The sequence below is a fragment of the Mesoplodon densirostris genome, chromosome 9, assembly GCF_025265405.1.
Source record: "Mesoplodon densirostris isolate mMesDen1 chromosome 9, mMesDen1 primary haplotype, whole genome shotgun sequence".
In the NCBI taxonomy this organism is placed as follows: domain Eukaryota; kingdom Metazoa; phylum Chordata; class Mammalia; order Artiodactyla; family Ziphiidae; genus Mesoplodon; species Mesoplodon densirostris.
Window position 1 is genome coordinate 7,394,296 of NC_082669.1, and position 22,022 is coordinate 7,416,317.

At 46.8% G+C, this 22,022-nt stretch overlaps 1 protein-coding gene across 4 annotated transcripts in view; it reads left to right on the forward strand.

The window, feature by feature from the left end:
- Positions 1-22,022, forward strand: part of GRB10 (growth factor receptor bound protein 10) — a 188,523-nt gene that overhangs the window by 165,528 nt on the left and 973 nt on the right. For all 4 annotated transcript variants that reach the window (XM_060108876.1, XM_060108877.1, XM_060108875.1 and 1 more), the window contains 5 exons: positions 11,459-11,536; positions 12,503-12,619; positions 13,436-13,502; positions 13,715-13,802; positions 20,127-20,220. In XM_060108876.1, coding sequence (XP_059964859.1) covers positions 11,459-11,536; positions 12,503-12,619; positions 13,436-13,502; positions 13,715-13,802; positions 20,127-20,220 — 444 coding nt within the window. The remainder of the gene's footprint in view (positions 1-11,458; positions 11,537-12,502; positions 12,620-13,435; positions 13,503-13,714; positions 13,803-20,126; positions 20,221-22,022) is intronic.

A 22,022-nucleotide genomic window follows, 5' to 3' on the forward strand; every position in this document is an offset into this window, starting at 1 on the left:
CACAGACCGAGGAAACGCTGGGTTGCCTCTTTTCGTGGTTGATGGGAAGATCTTGTCTGTAGTGAGTGGTGAGAGGTCCCTTCCCCAGATTTAACCCTCCGACACCCTTGCTCCCCAATAGTGGGTTGGATGTGCCACGTCCCCGTGTGGAGGACGCACGTCGGAGACCTCGGGGCCTGAAGCTGAAGTGTAAAGCCCTGCCCTCCCACTGTCTCCAACTCTGGCCAGGAAGCAGGTCTGTGGTGGCTGATATTGGACAATTTGGACGGTATTGAAATCCCAGGGCGTTTTTGAGAGGAAGGCCTTCTTTTGAATTAACCTAGACCGTCCTGTGCCTTTACATACCAACACTGGTGTACTTTCTTTAAAACAAATTACAGCTCGAGCCTCCGGAGGAGAAAACTGGCCAATACCTGCTTCTGTTCCTTTACCTGCTATTCCACTGTTTCCTAAATGATTTCATAAAGACTCCAGGGACAGCACAAGGAGTAGGAAAACGGTGTTAGTTACCTACCGGCTCCTTCCCACCCCCTCCACCTTCTAGATGTTTCTTAAGCTGCCCTAGAGATTCTTCCCCAAGAGTGAGGTTTTGCTTCATCAATACAGGTTTCTGTAGGGAACTCCCTCGTGGCCCAGTGGTTAGAACTCAGCGCTTTCACTGCCGGGGCCCTGGTTCAATTCCTGGTTGAGGAACTAAGATCCTGCAAGCCGCCCAAAAAAATAAATAAAAATTTTTAAAAAGTCTAAGCCTCTTAAAGAAGCTTAAAAAAAAAAAAAAAGCACACAGGATTCTGAAATGAATTACTTGACATGGAGAAGACGGTTACAGTGGATGTTGGCCACGACAGCAGCCGAGGAGCCTCAGCCCTGGCACACAGGCGTTGTGGAGTCTGGAGCCAAGAGGAGGCGTCCAGCACCCAGAAGCAGCGCAAACTCAGAACGGTTCGCGGGGGGCACGGGGGCGTGCCGACCAGCTGTACAGAGCAGAGGCAAAGCATCCCGGCTCTGGTGATAACACCGTGATGTTTGCTGTCTGCTCGCACCTGCCCTGAGAGAGCTTCACATCACCCCGTTTAATCATCCTGAGAACCTAGGGGAAGGCGGCCCTCGCAGTACAGGTGAGGCGAGAGCGCCTGGAAATGGGCCAGCTGAGACTCCATGCCCCACCCCGCCCCACGGGGGGCTTCTTAGGAAGCCCAGGTAGAACTTGGGAAATGGCTCAGGTGTGTACCGCCCTCCCGTCTGATGGGGCCACCTGCCTTCACGCTCACAGCCAAACTCATGGCCTCTCTGGATCCCAGAGTCCAGACCTGTGGTCCCCAAAAGCCAGTCTTCTGACTACTGAGAAGTTGGGGAGACATCTTCTCTAGTGCCTAGCAAAACAGAACAAATACGGACAGTGCGGTCAGCTTCCCACGAAGCTAATTGTGCTCATGGTAACAGGTTTATTCTTTAATCTGAGACTGTGTCCTTTTTACTTAGTTAACCTTAAACTTTACAGAAGTCTGATGGTCTGATCTACCATTCTATCAACAATATATATATATATTTTTTTCTGTACACGGGCCTCTCACTGTTGTGGCCTCTCCCGTTGCGGAGCACAGGCTCCGGACACGCAGGCTCAGCGGCCATGGCTCACGGGCCCAGCTGCTCCGCGGCATGTGGGATCCTCCCGGACCGGGGCGCGAACCCGTGTCCCCTGCATCGGCAGGCGGACTCTCAACCACTGCGCCACCAGGGAAGCCCCATCAACAATACGTTGTAAACTATTGTTGATAATTGTTGATGTAGTGGTAGATCAGTGGTTAATTTTTGGTATGTGTGCTGTCTTATTTGGCAAATTAGTTGCCAAACCTTAAGACAGTCACAGATTTTGTTCCCCCAAATTTGATTGCTTTGTGAAATCTAAGAGAATGAAAGTCCCTGATATAGACCTTCCCTCTCACCCTCTTCCCTGCAAGATGATCTCTCAAGTCCAGTGGTTCCCAAATTTTATTTTTATGTAGCAGAACCCTTTCCCCCTTCAGGCAAAATTTTGGATAATTCCTCAATATGTGAAATAGGCAAAAAGACTGAATTACATGGCATCTCAGGTTATTGGTAAATGGCAAAAAAAATCCGATCTCAGCAGCTCTAACAGCAAAGACGGATCCAGCTCAGACATGGCAGGTGGCGTGGCCCCGTCATGACCTCAGCCGGGGAAAGGAAGGCAGAGCCAGGGGGTCTCCCGTCCACAGAAGGGACACGTGTCACTCCCACTCACAGGCTCAGGTCCAGACTGCTCGCCTGGTCTCCCCCAGCCCCAGGCCCCAGGGAGAGTAAGCCCACCGCTTGACTCCAAAGCAGAGTCAGAAACTCCTGGCAGGCAGGCCAGTTCCTAGCACACGGGTGCAGCTTCAATGTTTGTTCAGGAACAGCGGCCGTTCTCAGCATCCCCGAAGCGCATCTCCCCCTGCAGCCTTTTGGAGACCCGCCTGCCCCATCTCGCTTTCTGTCTCCCACCCACCCGCTGTGCCGCGTGGTGTGTGAGCGACCCCCGGCCACCCTGTGGGAACTGCAAGCACAGACACCCGTCTTTTCTACACAGACAGACAGAAACAAGGGGGAGTTGAAGTACATGGAGAGTAGAAATGAAGGAAGGCATGTAAAACCCAGTCATTTTTAAAATGGGAAAAGTGAAGACATGCTGTGCATATCCACCTACTATTGTATTTTAAATCAAGATGAAATGGACATTCTTTGCAAAAACAGAAAAACCTTAAAATTGACTGAAAAACCCAGAAGGAGAAATTGAGCTACATTTAAAAAAAAAAACTGTCTCTAAGCTTTGAGGAATATTCAGGCTCAGTGCTGTGTAAACTGTAACAGAACCAGGACTAACACCATATGCTGAGGTTTTGGTCACCTTCACACTTCAGGGGTTGTGCTGTCCTTTCGAATCCTGGTCGGACATGGCATCTTAAGTAGACACTGCAATTTGTTCTTTTTTTTTTTAACATCTTTATTGGAGTGTAATTGCTTTACAATGGTGTGTTAGTTTCTGCTGTATAACAAAGTGAATCAGCTATACATATACATATATCCCCATATCTCCTCCCTCTTGCGTCTCCCTCCCACCCTCCCTATCCCACCCCTTTAGGTGGTCACAAAGCACCAAGCTGATCTCCCTGTGCTACGCGGCTGCTTCCCACTAGCTATCTATTTTACATTTGGTAGTGTATATATGTCCATGCCACTCTCTCACATTGTCCCAGCTTATGCTTCCCCCTCCCCGTGTCCTCAGGTCCATTCTCTATGTCTGCGTCTTTATTCCGTCCTGCCCCTAGGTTCTTCAGAACCATTTTTTTTTTTAGATTCCATATGTATGTGTTAGCATATGGTGTTTGTTTTTTCTCTTTCTGACTTACTTCACTCTGTATGAGAGATTCTAGGTCCATCCACCTCACTACAAATAACTCAATTTTTTTTCCTTTTATGGCTGAGTAATATTCTACTGTATATATGTGCCACATCTTCTTTATCCATTCATCTGTCGATGGACAATTAGGTTGCTTCCATGTTCTGGCTATTGTAAATAGTGCTGCAATGAACATTTTGGTACATGACTCTTTTTGAATTATGGTTTTCTCAGGGTATATGCCCAGTAGTGGGATTGCTGGGTCATATGGTAGTTCTATTTTTAGCTTTTTAAGGAACCTCCATACTGTTCTCCATAGTGGCTGTACCAATTTACATTCCCACCAGCAGTGCAAGAGGGTTCCCTTTTCTGCGCACCCTCTCCAGCATTTATTGTTTGTACACTTTTTGATGATGGCCATTCTGACTGGTGTGAGGTGATACCTCATTGTAGTTTAGATTTTCATTTCTCTAATGATAAGTGATGTTGAGCATTCTTTCATGTGTTTGCTGGCTATCTGTATATCTTCTTTGGAGAAATGTCTATTTAGGTCTTCTGCCTATTTTTCGATTGGGTTGTTTGTGTTTTTGATATTGAGCTTCATGAGCTGCTTGTAAATTTTGGAGATTAATCCTTTGTCAGTTGCTTCATTTGCAAATATTTTCTCCCATTCTGAGGGTCATCTTTTCATCTTGTTTATGGTTTCCTTTGTTGTGCAAAAGCTTTTAAGTTTCATTAGGTCCCATTTGTTTATCTTTGTTTTTATTTCCATTTCTCTAGGAGGTGGGTCAAAAAGGATCTTGCTGTGATTTATGTCATAGAGTGTTCTGCCTGTGTTCTCCTCTAAGAGTTTTATAGTGTCTGGCCTTATTACATTTAGATCTTTAATCCATTTTGAGTTTATTTTTGTGTATGGTGTTAGGGAGCGTTCTAATTTCATTCTTTTACATGTAGCGTCCAATTTTCCCAACACCACTTATTGAAGAGGCTGTCTTTTCTCCATTGTATATTCTTGCCTTCTTCATCAAAAATAAGGTGACCATATGTGTGTGGGTTTATCTCTGGGCTTTCTATCCTGTTCCATTGATCTGTGTTTCTGTTTTTGTGCCAGTACCATACTGTCTTGATTACTGTAGCTTTGTAGCATAGTCTGAAGTCAGGGAGCCTGATTCCTCCAGCTCCTTTTTTCTTTCTCAAGATTGCTTTGGCTCCTCGGTGTCTTTTATGTTTCCATGCAAATTGTGAATTTTTTTGTTGAGTTCTATGAAAAATGCCATTGGTGGTTTGATAGGGATTGCATTGAATCTGTAGATTGCTTTGGGTAGTATAGTCATTTTCACAATGTTGATTCTTCCAATCCAAGAACATGGTATATCTCTCCATCTGTTTGTATCATCTTTAATTTCTTTAATCAGTGTCTTATAGTTTTCTGCATACAGGTCTTTGGTTTCCGTAGGTAGGTTTATTCCTAGGTATTTTATTCTTTTTTTTTGCAGTGGTAAATGGAAGTGTTTCCTTAATTTCTCTTTCAAATTTTTCATCATTAGTGTATAGGAATGCAAAAGATTTCTGTGCATTAATTTTGTATCCTGCTACTTTACTAAATTCATTGATTAGCTCTAGTACTTTTCTGGTAGTATCTTTAGGATTCTCTATGTATAGTATCATGTCATCTGCAAACAGTGACAGCTTTACTTCTTCTTTTCCTATTTGGATTCCTTTTATTTCTTCTTCTTCTCTATGGCTGTGGCTAAAACTTCCACAACTATGTTGAATAATAGTGGTGGGAGTGGGCAACCTTGTCTTGTTCCTGATCTTAGTGGAAGTGTTTTCAGTTTTTCACCATTGGGAACAGTGTTGGCTGTGGGTTTGTCATATATCTCCTTTATTATGTTGAGGTAAGTTCCCTCTATGCCTACTTTCCAGAGGGTTTTTATTATAAATAGTTGTTGAATTTTGTCGAAAGCTTTTTCTGCATCTATTGAGATGATCTTATGGTTTTTGTCCTTCAATTTGTTAAAATGGTGTATCACATTGATTGATTTGCATATATTGAAGAATCCTTGCATTCCTGGGATAAATCCCACTTGATCATGGTGTATGATCCTTTTAATGTGCTTTTGGATTCTGTTTGCTAGTATTTTGTAGAGGATTTTAACATCTATGTTCATCAGTGATACTGGCTTGTAGATTTCTTTCTTTGTGACATCCTTGTCTGGTTTTGGTATCAAGGTGATGGTGGCCTCGTAGAATGAGTTTGGGAGTGTTCCTCCCTCTGCTATATTTTGGAAGAGTTTGAGAAGGATAGGTGTTAGCTCTTCTCTAAATGCGTGATAGAATTCGCCTGTGAAGCCATCTGGTCCTGGGCTTTTGTTTGTTGGAAGATTTTTAATCACAGTTTCAATTTCAGTGCTTGTGATTGGTCTATTCATATTTTCTGTTTCTTCCTGATTCAGTCTTGGCAGGTTGTGCATTTCTGAGAATTTGTGCATTTCTTCCAGGTTGTCCATTTTATTGGCATAGAGTTGCCTGTAGTAATCTCATGATCCTTTGTATTTCTGCAGTGTCAGTTGTTACTTCTCCTTTTTCATTTCTAATTCTATTGATTTGAGTCTTCTCCCTTTTTTTCTTGATGAGACTTGCTAATGGTTTGTCTATTTTGTTTATCTTCTCAAAGAACCAGCTTTTAGTTTTATTGATCTTTGCTATTGTTTCCTTCATTCCTGTTTCATTCATTTCTGATCTGATCTTTATGATTTCTTTCCTTCTCCTAACTTTGGGGTTTTTTGGTTCTTCTTTCTCTAATTGCTTTAGGTGCAAGGTTAGGTTGTTTATTTGAGATTTTTCTTGTTTCTTGAGATAGGATTGTATTGTTATAAACTTCCCTCTTAGAACTGCTTTTGCTGCATGCCATAGGTTTTGGGTCATCATGTTTTCTTTGTCATTTGTTTCTAGGTATTTTTTGATTTCCTCTTTGATTTCTTCAGTGATCTCTTTGTTCTTAAGTAGTGTATTGTGTAGCCTCCATGTATTTGTATTTTTTACAGATTTTTTCCTGTAATTGATATCTATTTTCACAACATTGTGGTTGAAAAGATACTTGATACAATTTCAATTTTCTTAAATTTACCAAAGCTTGATTTGTGACCCAAGATATGATCTCTCCTGGAGAATGTTCCATAAGCACTTGAGAAGAAAGTGTATTCTGTTTTTGGATGTAGTGTCCTATAATTATCAGTTAAGTCCATCTTGTTTAATGTATCATTTAAAGCTTGTGTTTCCTTATTTATTTTCATTTTGGATCATCTGTCCATTGGTGAAAGTGGGGTGTTAAAGTCCCCTACTATGATTGTGTTACTGTCGATTTCCCCTTTTATGGCTGTTAGCATTTGCCTTATGTATTGAGGTGGTCCTATGTTTGGTGAATAAATATTTACAATTGTTATATCTTCTTCTTGGATTGATCCCTTGATCATTATGTAGTGTCTTTCTTTGTCTCTTGTAGTAGTCTTTGTTTTAAAGTCTATTTTGTCTGATATGAGAGTTGCTACTCCAGCTTTCTTTTGGTTTCCATTTGCATGGAATATCTTTTTCCATCCCCTCACTTTCGGTCTGTATGTGTCCCTAGGTCTGAAGTGGGTCTCTTGTAGACAGCATGTGTACGGGTCTTGTTTTTGTATCCATTCAGCCAGTCTGTGTCTTTTGGTTGGAGCATTTAGTCCATTTACATTTAAGGTAATTATTGATATGTATGTTCCTACTACCATTTTCTTAATTGTTTTGGGTTAGTTATTATAGTTGTTTTCCTTCTCTTGTGTTTCCTGCCTAGAAAAGTTCCTTTAGCATTTACTGTAAAGCTGGTTTGGTGGTGCTGAATTCTCTTAGCTTTTGCTTGTCTGTAAAGGTTTTGATTTCTCCATCGAATCTAAATGAGATCCTTGCTGTGTAGAGTAATCTTGGTTGCAGGTTTTTCCCTTTTATCACTTTAAATATGTTCTGCCAGTCCCTTCTGGCTTGCAGAGTTTCTGCTGAAAGATCAGCTATTAACCTTATGGGGATTCCCTTGTCTGTTATTTGTTGTTTTTCCTTTGCTGCTTTTAATATTTGTTCTTTGTATTTAATTTTTGATACTTTGATTAATATGTGTCTTGGCGTGTTTCTCCTTGGATTTATCCTGTGTGGGACTCTCTGCACTTTCTGGACTTGATTAACTATTTCCTTTCCCATATTAGGGAAGTTTTCAACTATAATCTCTTCACATATTTTCTCAGTCCCCTTTTTTTTCTCTTCTACTTCTGGGACGCTTATAATTCAAATGTTGGTGCGTTTAATGTTGTCCCAGAGGTCTCTGAGACTGTCCTCAGTTCTTTTCATTCTTTTTTCTTTATTCTGCTCTGCAGTAGTTATTTCCACTATTTTATCTTCCAGGTCACTTATCCGTTCTTCTGCCTCAGTTATTCTGCTATTGATCCCTTCTAGAGTGTTTTTAATTTCATTTATTGTGTTGTTCATCGTTGCTTGTTTCATCTTTAGTTCTTCTAGGTCCTTGTTAAATGTTTCTTGCATTTTCTCCATTCTATTTCCACAATTTTGAATCATCTTCACTATCATTATTCTGAATTCTTTTTCAGGTAGACTGCCTATTACCTCTTCATTTGTTAAGTCTGGTGGGTGTTTACCTTGCTCCTTCATCTGCTGTGTGTTTTTCTGTCTTCTCATTTTGCTTAACTTACTGTGTTTGGGGTCTCTTTTTCGCAGGCTGCAGTTTCGTAGTTCTTGTTGTTTTCACTGTCTGCCCCCAGTGGCTAAGGTTGGTTCAGTGGGTTGTGTAGGCTTCCTGGTGGAGGGGACCAGTGCCTATGTTCTGGTGGATGAGGCTGGATCTTGTCTTTCTGGTGGGCAGGACCATGTCCGGTGTTGTGTTTTGGGGTGTCTGTGACCTTACTATGATTTTAGGCAGCCTCTCTGCTAATGGGTGGGTTTCTGTTCCTGTCTTGCTAATTGTTTGGCATAGGTTGTCCAGCACTGTAGCTTGCTGGTCGTTGAGTGGATCTGGGTCGTAGCCCTGAGATGGAGATCTCTGGGAGAGCTTTCACTGTTTGGTATTATGTGGAGCCAGGAGGTCTCTAGTGGACCAATATCCTGAACTCAGCTCTCCCACCTCAGAGGCACAGGCCTGATACCCAACCAGAGCACCAAGACCCTGTCAGCCACACAGCTCAGAAGAAAAGAAAGAAAGAAAGAAAATAAAGTTATTAAAATAAAAAAAAATAGTTATTAAAAATAAAAAAAAAGTTTTAAGTAATTAAAAAAAGCAAGGAAGAAAGAAGAGAGCAACCAAACCAAAAAACAAATCCACCAATGATAACAAGCACTAAAAACTATACTAAGAAAAAAAAAAAAAAAACAGACAGAGCCCTAGGACAAATGGTAAAGGCAAAGCTATACAGACAAAGTCACACAAAGAAGCATACACATACACACTCACAAAAAGAGAAAAAGGGAAACACATATATATATATCATTGCTCGCAAAGTTCACCGCCTCAATTTTGGGATAATTCATTGTCTATTCGGGTATTCCACAGATGCAGGGTACATCAAGTTGATTGCGGAGCTTTAATCCGCTGCTCCTGAGGCTGCTGGGAGAGATTCCCCTTTCTCTTCTTTGTTCACACAGCTCCTGGGGCTCAGCTTTGGATTCGGCCCCGCCTCTGCGTGTAGGTCGCCGGAGGACGTCTGTTCTTCGCTCAGACAGGACGGGGTTAAAGTAGCAGCTGATTAGGGAGCTTTGGCTCACTCAGGCGGGGGGCGTGGGAGGGAGTGTATGGAATGCAGGGTGAGCCTGCGGTGGCAGAGGCCGGCGTGACGTTGCTACAGCCTGAGGCGCGCTGTGTGTTCGTTCTCCTGTGGAAGTTGTCCCTGTATCCCAGGACCCTGGCAGTGGTGGGCTGCACAGGCTCCCGGGAGGGGCAGTGTGGATAGTGACATGTTCTTGCACACAGGCTTCTTCGTGGCTGCAGCAGCAGCCTTAGCGTTTCATGACCGTCTCTAGTGTCCACGCTGATAGCCGTGGCTCATGCCTGTCTCTGGAGCTCGTTTAGGTGGTGCTCGGAATCCCCTCTCCTCACACACCCTGACAAAATGGTCTCTTGACTCTTAGGCAGTTCCAGACTTTTTCCCAGACTCCCTCCCTGCTAGCTGTGGTGCACTAGCCCCCTTCAGGCTGTGTTCATGCAGCCAACCCCAGTCCTCTCCCTGCGCTCCGACCTCCGAAGTCCGAGCCTCAGCTCCCAGCCCCCACCTGTCCCGGCAGATGAGCAGACAAGCCTCTCGGGCTGGTGAGTGCCGGTCGGCACCGATCCTCTGTGCAAGAATCTCTCCACTTTGCCCTCCGCACCCCTGTTGCTGTGCTCTCCTCTGTGGCTCTGAAGCTTCCCCGTCTGCCACCCGCAGTCCCTGCCCACGAAGGGGCTCCTAGTGTGTGGAAACTTTTCCTCCTTCACGGCTCCCTCCCAGAGGTGCAGGTCCTGTCCCTATTCTTTTGTCTCTGTGCTTTTTTTTTTCTTTTGCCCTCCCCAGGTACATGGGGACTTTCTTGCCTTTTGGGAAGTCTGAGGTCTTCTGCCAGCATTCAGTAGGTGTTCTGTAGGAGTTGTTCCACATGTAGATGTATTTCTTATGTATTTGTGGGGAGGAAGGCGATCTCCAAATCTCACTCCTCCACCATCTTGAAGGTCTCCCCTGCAGTTTGTTGTTCCCTGAGTCTATATTCTTCTCTCTGGGACCAGAATTCCACTCAGCAGCTGTTTGTGTATGGGCCTGTTGGCAACAAAAATCTCTCCATTTTTGTTTGGTATATTTTTTCTCTTATTTTCATTATTGAAGGAACTTTTTACTGATGGTCGAATCCTCGGTTAGAGGTTATTTTCTCCTGCATTTCACCTATCCCATTGTCTTCTAACTCCCATTATTCAAGTTAAAAAGTCAGCTCTTCCTCCTCTCATAGCTTCCGTGAAAGTAAAATGTGTCTTCCTCCAGTTGCTTTCAATGTTTTCTCTTTGTCTCTGTTTTCCATGATGTTCCTGGGTGGTTTTGTTTATTTGTTTGTTCGTTTTTGTTTCGTTTTTATCCCACTCCTAAATTCTGTAGTTTGGTGGGGTTTTTTTTAGTTTTGGAAAATTCTTGGTCCTTATCTTAAACATTTCTTCTAACCCATTCTCTCTCTTCCCCTCTCATGGGAGTGCAGTTGTACCTGTGTTAGACCTTTTCATCGTGTTCCAAATGTGTTAACTTCAGAAATGACTACTGCAGGGCCTCAAGCTGGAAATGAGCTTACCTCCATAAAGGACAGTGAAGAGGAAGCTGCAGCCCACTTGATACCAGAGTTTTCTCTTCCTGACCTTTTTCCTTTTCTGTGTGGTTTGAGCGGGTAATTGGGGAGCGTAGGTTGGGATGTTGGGAGTGTACGAGACTTTGCAGGACCCGTAGTGCTTATTTCCTGGGGAAATAAAGCATGAGACACTGAGCTGGTTGGGCAGGGCGGCTGGTGGTTAGGAAGAGCGCTGGTTTGGGAACAGGCTTGTACATTCAGATCCTGAATCCCTACTTTACCATGACCTTGAGCAACTTGCTTCACTTCTTTGTATTCTGTTATTTGTACCATGGGGATAAAGTACATATTTCATAAAATGGAGAAGATTAAATAAAAGAGCAGCATAAAGCACTTAGAAGAGAACTTTGCCTGTAGCAACATTCAGTCAGGTTAGTTGTTGTTCTTCTCTCATCACTGTTACCTTGTTATTGCCCTGCTTACTTCCTGCCCACCCAGGATCCCAAGACAGTCAGCGGTAACTGTCTGTGGAGTGTTGGCGGTGGCAGGCCTCAGAGACAGTGCTCTGTTGGGTGTTTGTTCTTGAGTTCACCAGGCTGTTGGCAGGGGTTGCTCACTGTTCTGTATGACTGTTGCCCCCCACCCACGGCCACGGGTTTGCCACGTTTGGGGCTTTGGGGGCTCCCGGGCCCCCCCGGTGGCTGACCCTGGCCTTCCTTTCCCCTGCAGTATGGAATGCTCCTTTACCAGAACTACAGGATCCCTCAGCAGAGGAAGGCCGTGCTGTCCGCCTTCTCAACTCCAGTGGTAAGTAAAGCTGCCAGCCCCCAACCAGGTTCCTTCTCAGCTGCTGCGTCAGCGTGTGCTGTGGACATCTCGTTTCCCACGAGGCTGACCAGAGAAGCTGCAGAACGAGCTAGTGCGTTTCAGAGAAGGCAGAATATCTCACCACCTTGCGTTCCCCAGAAGGTGGACTTGGTCGTCCCCACAGTGTGCCTGCCGGGAGCACATTCCTCTGCCACCCTCACCCTGTCCCCACATCTCCCCGCAGGGTTGCCTCAGTAGATGGCACCATTTAAGGGCTCTCTGTTCACGTGCTCAGAAATGTCGACAGCAACTCTCAGCTCCACTGAGCACCTGCCTTCCCACCTTTGCTTTTGTCCATTTCAGCTGTGGGACCCGCGGTGCTGTTGACCATGATGCTTAAGTCTTTCTCTGTGAGAATTGAGACTGTAGTGAGTCATCTTGTGTTCTCAGGATGGATTTTAGTTCCCAGAGGTGCAGAAATGCTTCATCCTCTCTAACTACGAACTTAACAGTCCCTTGATGTCCGTTCCTAGATGTCAAACTAGCCCACAGAAAGAGTCCCTGTGTTTCCCTGAACTAACTTACCCGAGGAAGGACTTGGCTGATGGTGAGGACTGGCTTGCACTTGACGTTTCCATTTCTTTGACGGGTTTTAGTGCACGTTTGGGACCCCGTGAAAGACCACACAGTCCCAATCCTGTGGGTTCCAGCAGCCTCACCAGTGGCCTTCGAATACCCCGAGAGGATTGGAACGTTTCTTCTTCTTGAGAAAAACCCAAGCCATTTTTAGTCCAGGGGCACTTCAGGCACTGAATGTTCCATCTGATCCTTAGAGAGTTGAGATGTGGAGGGGCCTGCCTGTCCTCTCCTGCCCCTCCCCAGGCACGGCTGTTCTGTGCCAAGGTTCCCACCTGCTGCCCTGGCTGTTTCCCTGCATCTTAAGAACTCACGGCCTCTCGTTTCCAGCGCAGTGTCTCTGAGAACTCCCTTGTGGCCATGGATTTTTCTGGGCAAACGGGAAGAGTGATCGAGAACCCGGCTGAGGCCCAGAGTGCAGCCCTGGAAGAAGGCCACGCCTGGAGGGTAAGGCCATGGCCCTGTCCCGCCAGGACGGGCTCCCTCACGGTGGCCACTCCACCCCTCATCTGCCCCCAGAGGAATGGCTGTGTGCTGGCGTCAGGGGGTGAGAGGCTGGGAGGGTGGGTGGCTGTGAGTTCTCAGCTGCAGGAAGCCTTGGCCCTCCTGGGCTCCCGTGGGGGGAGGGGCAAGGAGCAGAACCCTGGGGTCCCTCGACTCGCAGCCCCGTTCCTGCCGATGAGTCTCCCGGGCAGGCACAGCGTGAGGCCCAGTGTTCCCAGTGTGGCCCGACCTCTAACTAGCTCCACAGCCTTGAACGGTCTTTTTACTCTGAGGCCCAAGTTCCTAATCTCCAGATGGACAAATATCTCCCAACTTCCAAGCTTTTCTGAGCTTTAAAGACAGTGTACAGAACACGAGCCCACAGCTCTGGCTCCGAAAGCGTCGCCCTCCTTCAGCCTCAGATTGCGCAGCAAAGGAGAATGCACCCAAAGCCACGAGCAGTGTTCGGACCTGCCTGAGTTCCCTGGAAAATCTCGTGCTTTTCTCCTAAGATGTATTGGGAATTTCACTTCCTGTCTTCTGTGTGACAAACACGTCTCTGCTTCCATACTGGAATCCTTAGAAATATACCAGGATGGGGATGCTTCTGGTTTTGTTTTTAACAACTGCCACCTGTAAGCTGTCTGTCCTTGTGGTCACATGGGGCTGAGGTGTCTGTCATTCCATGGTCGAGGGCCCTGTCCCCTCGCCAGCTCCCCACCCCAGCTGTGTCCCAGGTGGCTTGCTGTCTGAGTGCTAACGCCAGGATTTCTTTTGCAGAAGCGAAGCACACGGATGAATATCCTCGGGAGCCAAAGCCCCCTCCACCCTTCCACCCTAAGTACAGGTAAACGCCGGCATCTTGGCCTGATATTTTTGTACATAAATAAAATAAAAGAGCTCCCAGCCCTCCCCGAGCTTCACAGCGTTGTCCAGGCCCAGAGCGCAGCACGAAAGCTGCGGCCACGGAGATCCGGGCCCCATGTGGACCTGAGTGAACTCGCAGGGCAGCCGCTGTGCGCGGGCCCCAGGCGACCCACCTGTCTCTGTCTCCCACAGTGATTCACAGGACGCAGCACTGGTTTCACGGCAGGATCTCCAGGGAGGAGTCACACCGGATCATCAAGCAGCAGGGGCTCGTGGACGGGTAAGGGACGCGGTGGACGGGGCGGGCATCTGCTGGGGGTCTGCCGGGCTCAGCCCCTCAGAGCATCCTGCCGTCGGGTGCGGGGCTGGGCAGCGTTTGCAGCCTCGTTCTGAAGAGGAGCTGTGTGCTCAGGGGAACGAGGATGCTGCAGGGTTTGCACAGGTACGAAGCGGAGAGAGGGATTGCAGTCCATTTCTGTCCAGACGCTAAAATCGTCCTCTACCTCCTTGATGAAATTCGAACAGATGAAGAACGCGTGTTGCTTCTTTTTGATTAACAAGGCAGTGGGCTGGTGGAAAGTCGTATCTTCTTGCCCGCACCTTTTGCTTTATGCCTTATGTCATTGGCCTTTGCCCCAGCCACCCCGGATCTTAGTGACGCAAAGCAGCAAAGCTGTATCATTTCTTACTGTGAGGGCTGCTTGGGTGGCTTTTCCCACCGGGGCCAGCAGAACTCACGTGCCTGGTGGCCAGTGCTGGCCGTGGCTGGGTGCCGAGGTGCCTGGGCACAGGTCTCTGGCAGGCTAGCCTGGGTCCATCTTGGCCATCACGGGGATCCCAAGGATAAGAGGTCAACCCCAGTGCACAAGCACTTGTCAAGCTGATGCCCCCATGGTCAAGGCAAACCCGGTGGCCAGGCTGGGCATCACTGTGAATGAGAGGAAGCTGCCCCGGGTGTGGCTGCAGACACGTGAGTGACCGTGACCGGGGCATGGTCCCTCCCGAGCTCAGCCCGAGGCCTGCCTCCACCCCCCAGCCCCACCCCAGAAGGAGACCCAGGCGAGTTAGTTGGGTGCCCTGGCCCACCCTTGTTGTGGCCGCCTCTCCCTGGGTCTACTCAAAAGACAGGCTCTCGGAAGCTGCTCGGCTCACAGCGGTCCTTTTGTTCTTCAAATCCTTCATCTTTAAAAAGTTTTGCTATGGAACTCTAAAACTTCACATGAGAGAGGAGAGGGTAAGTAAGGAACCCGTCTGCCTCTTGCTCAGCTGCAGGATTTGCTCCCCTGAGCTCATCTCTTCCCCGTCCCACACGTTTATTATCTTTTTCTCCTCTTTGCCTTCCTCTTCGTCCTTCTAACTTTTCCCACTTTTCTTCCTCTACTTTTTCCTTCTTCTGAGCTATTTTAAAGGAAATCCCCGACGTTCGTAATTTTGACCAGTAACTGTATTTCAGTGAGTGTCTGAAAAATAAGGACCCTTTGCTTCCGAGACAACCGCGCTATCGTCGTTGCATCTAAAATAAACAAGAATTTCTTAGTGTCCTCAGAAGTCCCATCATGTTCACACACACGAAAGTCCTTTAAATGTAGTTGGTCTAAAGCAGGATCCACCCATGGCGTCCGATGGAAATGTCTCTGTCTTCCTAAGTGTATAGTAGTCTCCGCACCGCTCCATTTTCTTTCCTTTTTTTTTTTTTTTTTTTTTTTTTTCATATCTTTCCTTTGTTGAAGAAGTAAGTCATTTGCTAACTGTGTACTTGGGGTTTCTTTGACTGTGTTCCTCTCTCTCCCTCGTTTCCTGTAAAGTGTGGGCAGAGGCTTGCTTAGACTCAGAGCCTCCTTCCGGGACCGAGCTTCGGGGCTGCATGTCTGTACTGCCCACCCCAAGTTGTCCTGCTCCCTCAGCCCGGGCTGGGCGGGGGTCTGGCGTTGTCAGCCCGAGCCCCCAGTCCAGCTCCCAGCCCCCTACACCGAATGGAACCCGCCAGGTTTATTGTTTCATTAGAGGTCACAGAGTCATTGTTTTCTAAGTCTATTATTCCTTCATCATTCCTTAGCTAAAATCCTTTTCCTTATCCCATATTTGTTTTTCTGGGAAAGGTAGCTACATGCTTGCTTTTTCTCTTTGTCAGTTTTCAGCATCACTGACTTGGCGTTGTGCCATCTTCCAGTGCTTACAAGTGAGGTGTGCTGTTCTGTTTTTTAACTCTCATGATGAACTTAGATACTATGTGTTTGATTTGTTTCGGTCCAAGCTTAATGTTCTTGATGTTGCCTAGGCCCTCTTTTTGTCCCATGGGGCAGGCCTCTTTCAGGTTGGTTCCTGAGTTCTTTTGACCCAACGCCAATAGGGTTTGCTTTTTGGTGTGACACATTCTCTTAGGGGCCCTAATTCTTTGTAGTGGAAAATGGTGTCTGGAAACCAAATCGGTAGGTCTTTTCCAAGTAGATTCCAGGTTCACAGTGATGTTGCCAGTTCACGTGGAAAGTTACAGGGCGTGTGCGCCTGTGGTTTTATTGTCTCTCTCTTCTCTTCCTCTGAAAAATCTTACTAATGACAGTCGCTTACTTATTTGTTTTACCTCACTCTGTACTTGTCTGCTGTATCCCATGTCACATCATGAAAATATTGATAACATTACTTCAGCACTACTGAATTCGCACTTCTTTGCAGCCCTTTTAATCCTTAAGGAATAGTCCAGGCAGGTCATGTTAACGTACCAGCCTTAAGGTAATTCTTCTCCGTGATTCCACCACCAAACTGCCATGTCTTCAGGTTCATTCCTCTGTTTGTTTCTGATTTTTGTTAAGTGGATCTGATTTATTTCCTCTTCAGTTTAATGCTGCTTTTAAAACTATGTAAAACATTGCCTTGGTTCCAAAGTCAAAAGTTATAAAACCAGGTCCTTTGCCTGGTGACTCTCCTCTGCCCCCAGCTCCACAGCGGGTAAACATTTTCATCATTGTTTGTTTGTTAATCCTTCTGTTGTTGTTTCCTTTTAAAAATATAAGCAAAACACATTTGTTTTCGTAGTCTGCCTCATCTTAACAAGGGCGTGTACTGGCCACGGAGGTCCCACCCTGAGCTTAGCTGCGGCCTGAGGAGGCTGGGGTGGGATGGCCAGGAGGTGGAAGGCAACGTCTTTGTCAAGACTTGAGTTCTTTGCGGCTCTCCCTCCCCTGGGGCAGGGCGGGGTGCCGTCCCAGGGCTAACACAGCCACCTGGGAAAAGCTTAGGGTGCTCACGGGCCACGGAGGACCACGGAGGAACCACCTGCGCACTTGCTCCTGCTGGGCCGGGGCTCCGCCCTGGTTTCTGCTGACTGTGTGACCTTGGAGAATTTGCCTGACTTCTCTGGGCCCCGCTTCCCTCACTGTAAACTGGGGACAGTGACAGGGCCTCTGTGAGTCCTGAGCGAGGCAGTGTGTGCGATGCCAGGACCACCACACACCCGAGCTGTGTTGTCACCCTGATCTCCCTCGGCCCCTTTGTGCTTTCGTGAATGGACGCGTGAGCCTTGACTTCAGTCCCAACAGTCCTCAGCACTTTCATTCCATGCTCCATTCCGATGACCTAAGCAGAGGCGTCCGTGGCATGTGAGCTCCCAGCCTGGTCTCTGCAGTAGCCACCCCCCGGCCTGCCCCGAAATCCCCGAGCCTGTGGTTTGCTGGTGGCGATCACCAATGCCTCCAGTGTCCACACTGACCACACAACAGCCCTGAGTGTGTAGATGGTCCTGCAGGAGAGGCTGGCAAGGCAGCGGCCCAGGATCGGAAGCTCGCTGACTCCTAGACCCTACCCCCTTTCCTCCGTGTAGACGACCATTAGGCACGACCTGTAAACCCAAGCCGGCGGGGCAGCCTCAGGATCTCCCGGGTCACACCCCAAACTGGAAGGCAGGCGGGCAGCGTCCTCCTCGGGGCTCAGAAGGAAGCATCAGGGGATTCATTGAGGGCTTAGCTGAGGAAGCACAGCCCCAGCCTCTCCTCCGGGAAGACTGAGCCCTGCCAACCCCCAGGTTTCTGCTAGTGAAGCACTCGGAAAAAAGGGCACAGGCTGGGAGGCGCAGACGCGCAGCCCTGCCCGGGAGAGGCGTTGGCCCTCTCGTCTTCCTGTCCTCGGGCTCCGCCGGCACCGAGCGCATCACGCAGGGGCCCGGCTCCAGCTCCGAGGCCCCGTCCCGCCCGCCTGGCCTAACACTGCAGTTGCAACCCGGTTCACGTCTCCGAGGTGTGTCCTGCAGAACACGTGTCCTGCAAAGTGCTCTCAAAGAGGGGCTGGTATGTAATAAAAGATGCTGTAAAGAGTCAGGTAAGATAGGAAGACTCATGCTGGGGCCCTGAGGGAGTCGGGATGAATATCTACATTCTAAAGCCTCCAAGACGTCCTGTAGTAAAATAAACCGTTTTTACCTTTTATAACATGGGATTTCCCAGGCTTATGTAACTGCCTTCCCTCTGACATTACAATCTAGAAACTGATGGTTTAGCTGATTACCGCCATTTGGTGTCTAATACCTTTCAAGTATGTTTCCTCTCAGGCCATTTCTACTTCGTCACTGGGATTAGGGCCTCTTCCTTTCTAAAGAATAACTTGGTCTTCCCGTCTGATTCCAGATTTGTTCTGGAATCATTGTAAAAGCAATGACTTATGCTTCTTGGTGCTATACTAAGTTTTAAAGTATTTTTTTAGTTAAAGTATAATTGATTTACAATATTGTGTTGGGTTCAGCTGTACAGCATAGTGATATCGGTATTTTTGCAGATTGTACTCCATTGTAGGCTATCACAAGATAATGGGAATAATTCCCTGTGTTACACAGTGCATCCCTGTCACTTATCTATTTTATACATAGTAGTTTGTATCTGCTAATCCCAGACCCCACATTTGTCCCTCCTCCTTCCCTCTCCCCTTTTGGTAACCACGAGTTTGTTCTCTGTATCTGTGAGTCTGTTTCTGCTTTGCATATATATTCATTTGTATTATTTTTTTAGATTCCACATACGTGATATCGTACAACACTTGTCTTTCTCTGTCTGATGTATTTCACCGAGCATAATACTCTAGGTCCATCCATGTTTCTGCAAATGGCAGAATTTCATCCTTTATTGTGGCTGAGTAACACTGCATTGTATATATGTGTACATGTACCACATCTTCTTAATCCAGTCATCTGTTGATGGGCACTTGGGCTGCTTCCATATCTTGGCTATTGTAAATACTGCTGCAGTGAACATTGGGATGCATGTATCTTTTCAAATTAGTGTTTTCACTTTTTCCATTTATATGTGTCCAGGAGTAGAATTGCTAGAGCATATGGTCGTTCTATTTTTAGTATTTGAGGAACCTCCATCCTGCTCTGCGCAGCGGCTGCACCAGTTTCCATTCCCACCAGCAGTGCAGGAGGCTCCCCTTCTCTCCACGTCCTGGCCATCACTTGTTATTTTTAGACTTTTCGATGTAATTTCAAAATGTAGAAAATTTGCAAGAATCATATCATGGATTCTCCTGTGTACGTGTTACCCAGGCACCTGAGTCGTGAACATTGTAGCACCTTTGTTTTCCCATGTTCTCTCTCTCATTTTTTTTTATCAGAACCATTTAGGAGTCAGTTGTAATCATTTCAATATAAAATTTCTAAAAACAAGGACTTCTCTTAGGCAGCCACAGTATCATTATAAAAACTTAGGAAATTACCGCGGACGTGGTTCGGTCACCTGACATGCCACTTGGATTTTCTCAGGGGTCCTTGCTGTATCCTTCATCACCAAGGAAAAGGACTTCTCGGCCTCAGCACCGCCCTGGGCCAGCATGTGCCTTGTCTTCCTTTGTGTCTTGACACTTGGAGGCGCCAGTGAGGGCAGAACCTGCCGGGTTTGGCCGTCTGCTCACTCCCTGGAGGTGATGCTGGCTCACCTTCAGTGCATCCCGTCAAGAGGTGCTGGGGTGGATTGTCTCATTCCTGGTGGTGGTAACTCGAATACCTGAAGGTGGTATCCACCGGGTTTCTCTATTGGAAGGTTACTGTGTGTCCCTCTGTCATAAATGTTAGGCGGTAGATGCTGAGACTATGAAAGTATTCTGTTTCTCATCAAACTTTGATGCTGGTTTCAGCATCTATTGAAGATCTCCTTAATCAAATGGCCAAATAGTGGTTTTCTAATTCATCATCCTTCTCTATGTATTTAGCTGGCTTTCTGCTCTTAGGAAGAGCTTTTTTTCCTCCCCTATGGTTTATTTATCACACCAGTGCGGACTCATGGATTCTTGGTTATAATCCATCCCTTCTGTTAATGTACTTGGGTGCCCAGATTGGGCCACACTGCCTCTTGGGCCAGCTTTCTTATTTTCTGGCACAAAGTATACCAGCGTCACCTTGTACCTTCGCTGCCTCAGCCCTAGAGGTGCCATGTCCCCAAGGAGCCCTGGTTCCTTTCAGTGGAGAGTGACAGAAAACACAGTCTGGGTGTGGAGGGTGGTCCTGCTCTACAGCTCGCTCAGCTCCCAAAGCCTCCTGAAGCACCATGTATATATGTATGTATTCATACACGTGTTCAGTCTGGACTTTCTAAATTAACAATCAATTGGCTGTTTCCATTCCCAGGCTTTTTCTCCTCCGTGACAGCCAGAGTAATCCAAAGGCATTTGTCCTCACATTGTGTCATCATCAGAAAATTAAAAATTTCCAGATCTTACCTGTAAGTATGGATGTTTTTCCACACTAATTCTTATTCTTCTGTGTGCCGGTTTTGTTCTTAATGCAATTTTCAAGGTCTCAACTAAGCAGACTGTGAAACAGTAAACATCAGACAGTTTCAAGCTCACCGGTGAGATCCTTTCAGGAGTTTCTTGAGAGGTTGGTTCTTTGAACTTGGGAACAGTGTTTGCCTAGAAGAACACTGAAAATGGTGGCATTGTTCTGTGGCCCCGACACGCCTGTGTAGCTCACAGGTGCCCCCGAGCCAGCACCCGAATGGAAGAGCAAGTTCAGATGACGGGCAGACACAGAGCGGAGCTGTCAGCCCCGGACCTGGCGCGGGAAGGAGCACGTGTGGTTGTGCAGACGCGCGCTGTTGGCCGCTTAATCTCAGGATTTGTCTGATTTGTGCTGGTGTGGACCAGGGGGACTCAGGAAGCCTGTAGAAAGCTGACCCGTGACCCCCAAAGAGAAGTGTTAATCCTTCCACCGGGTCCTCGGATCAGAAAACAGATTCTCCCTTTGAACAATTCGAAAAGCCTCATTATGGAATATGGTGTATTTGTCAGCACCGCTCTCTTTAAGGATGACGGTTAGATTTGCCGCAGGTAACTGACCTCTTCCATGTGCCCAGTTCAGATTCTGGTTCACGATTTGGGTGTTGTGTGGGAGACAGTTGTCAGCACCCCCGAGAATGCGTAGCCCCGTTGGGGCTGAGATACACGAAATGAATACCAAGTGTGTTATGTACGTTGTACGTATAGATGTAGTTGTATAGAAGTGGTCAATTCTGCAGGTAATAACAACTGTCGTGAAATGTTTCCTCTGGAACCCGGACCTGAGAAATATGCTGCTGAAAGAGGGTGGCCAGTTATAACTCTGTCCTTTACAAAGTGAAGCCCTGAGAAGGCTTGAAGTAACCAAATGCATCCGTTTCACATAGTGGGACCTGGCGTTTTTCAAGGGTGCTTGAGCCCAGGACTTTATACCGACTGTCTGGAGAGTCATGCAGGCACAGGAAGCATGAACGGGAGTGGGGAGGGCTGGCTTTTGTGACCTGGGGGGAAGCAGCCTCCCTGGCACTCTCTGTTGAAGTCGCTTCCTGCTGTGCCCGATGCCCTCACTGTGTAAATGAGGAAAATGAGACCCTCCCAGCTCTCAGTGGCCTGTCCTGGACCACCAGGGAGGGAAAGACTGTGGGTTGCAGCCCAGGCTTCACAGATTCCACAAAACATGGTAATAAGCAAACCTGGGGACTGTTCTTCACGGGAAAGTGCCTCATCCACAGTCCTTTTTGTTTTCCTGCTGCGTTATGTTATTGACCAGATGTTATTCTCTTAGCCTCAAATATGAAATAAAATGAAAAAGTACTGGCCAGCAGAATATGTAATACCATTGTCCCAAATAACCCCAAATCCTAGAATTATCAGACAGACAGGAACTTGAGAAGTGTAACAACGAGATTGCAACCTCAGGGCTTAAACACAGGCTGTGGATGTGCTTGGGGCTCCAGAGTTTGTGGATTAAGAAGTGGTTCTTAGTTTACGCATCGACACAGGTTTAAGGCTAACTTCCTCTGTGTGAACAGTACAGGGCAGCTTTCCTGACCGCACTGTATTGCAGTCACTGATCTCAAAATTCATTCAATTAAAATCGGTGTGAGGAATATAGTTATTTCTGGGAGATATTGTAGATGTCCTCCATTTTAAGAGAAATAGCTACCAAATATTCCATGACCTGGGCAAGGTTCTTCCCCTACATGATCTCATTAATCCCTTAGAGTAATCCAACATTTGCTTTGTA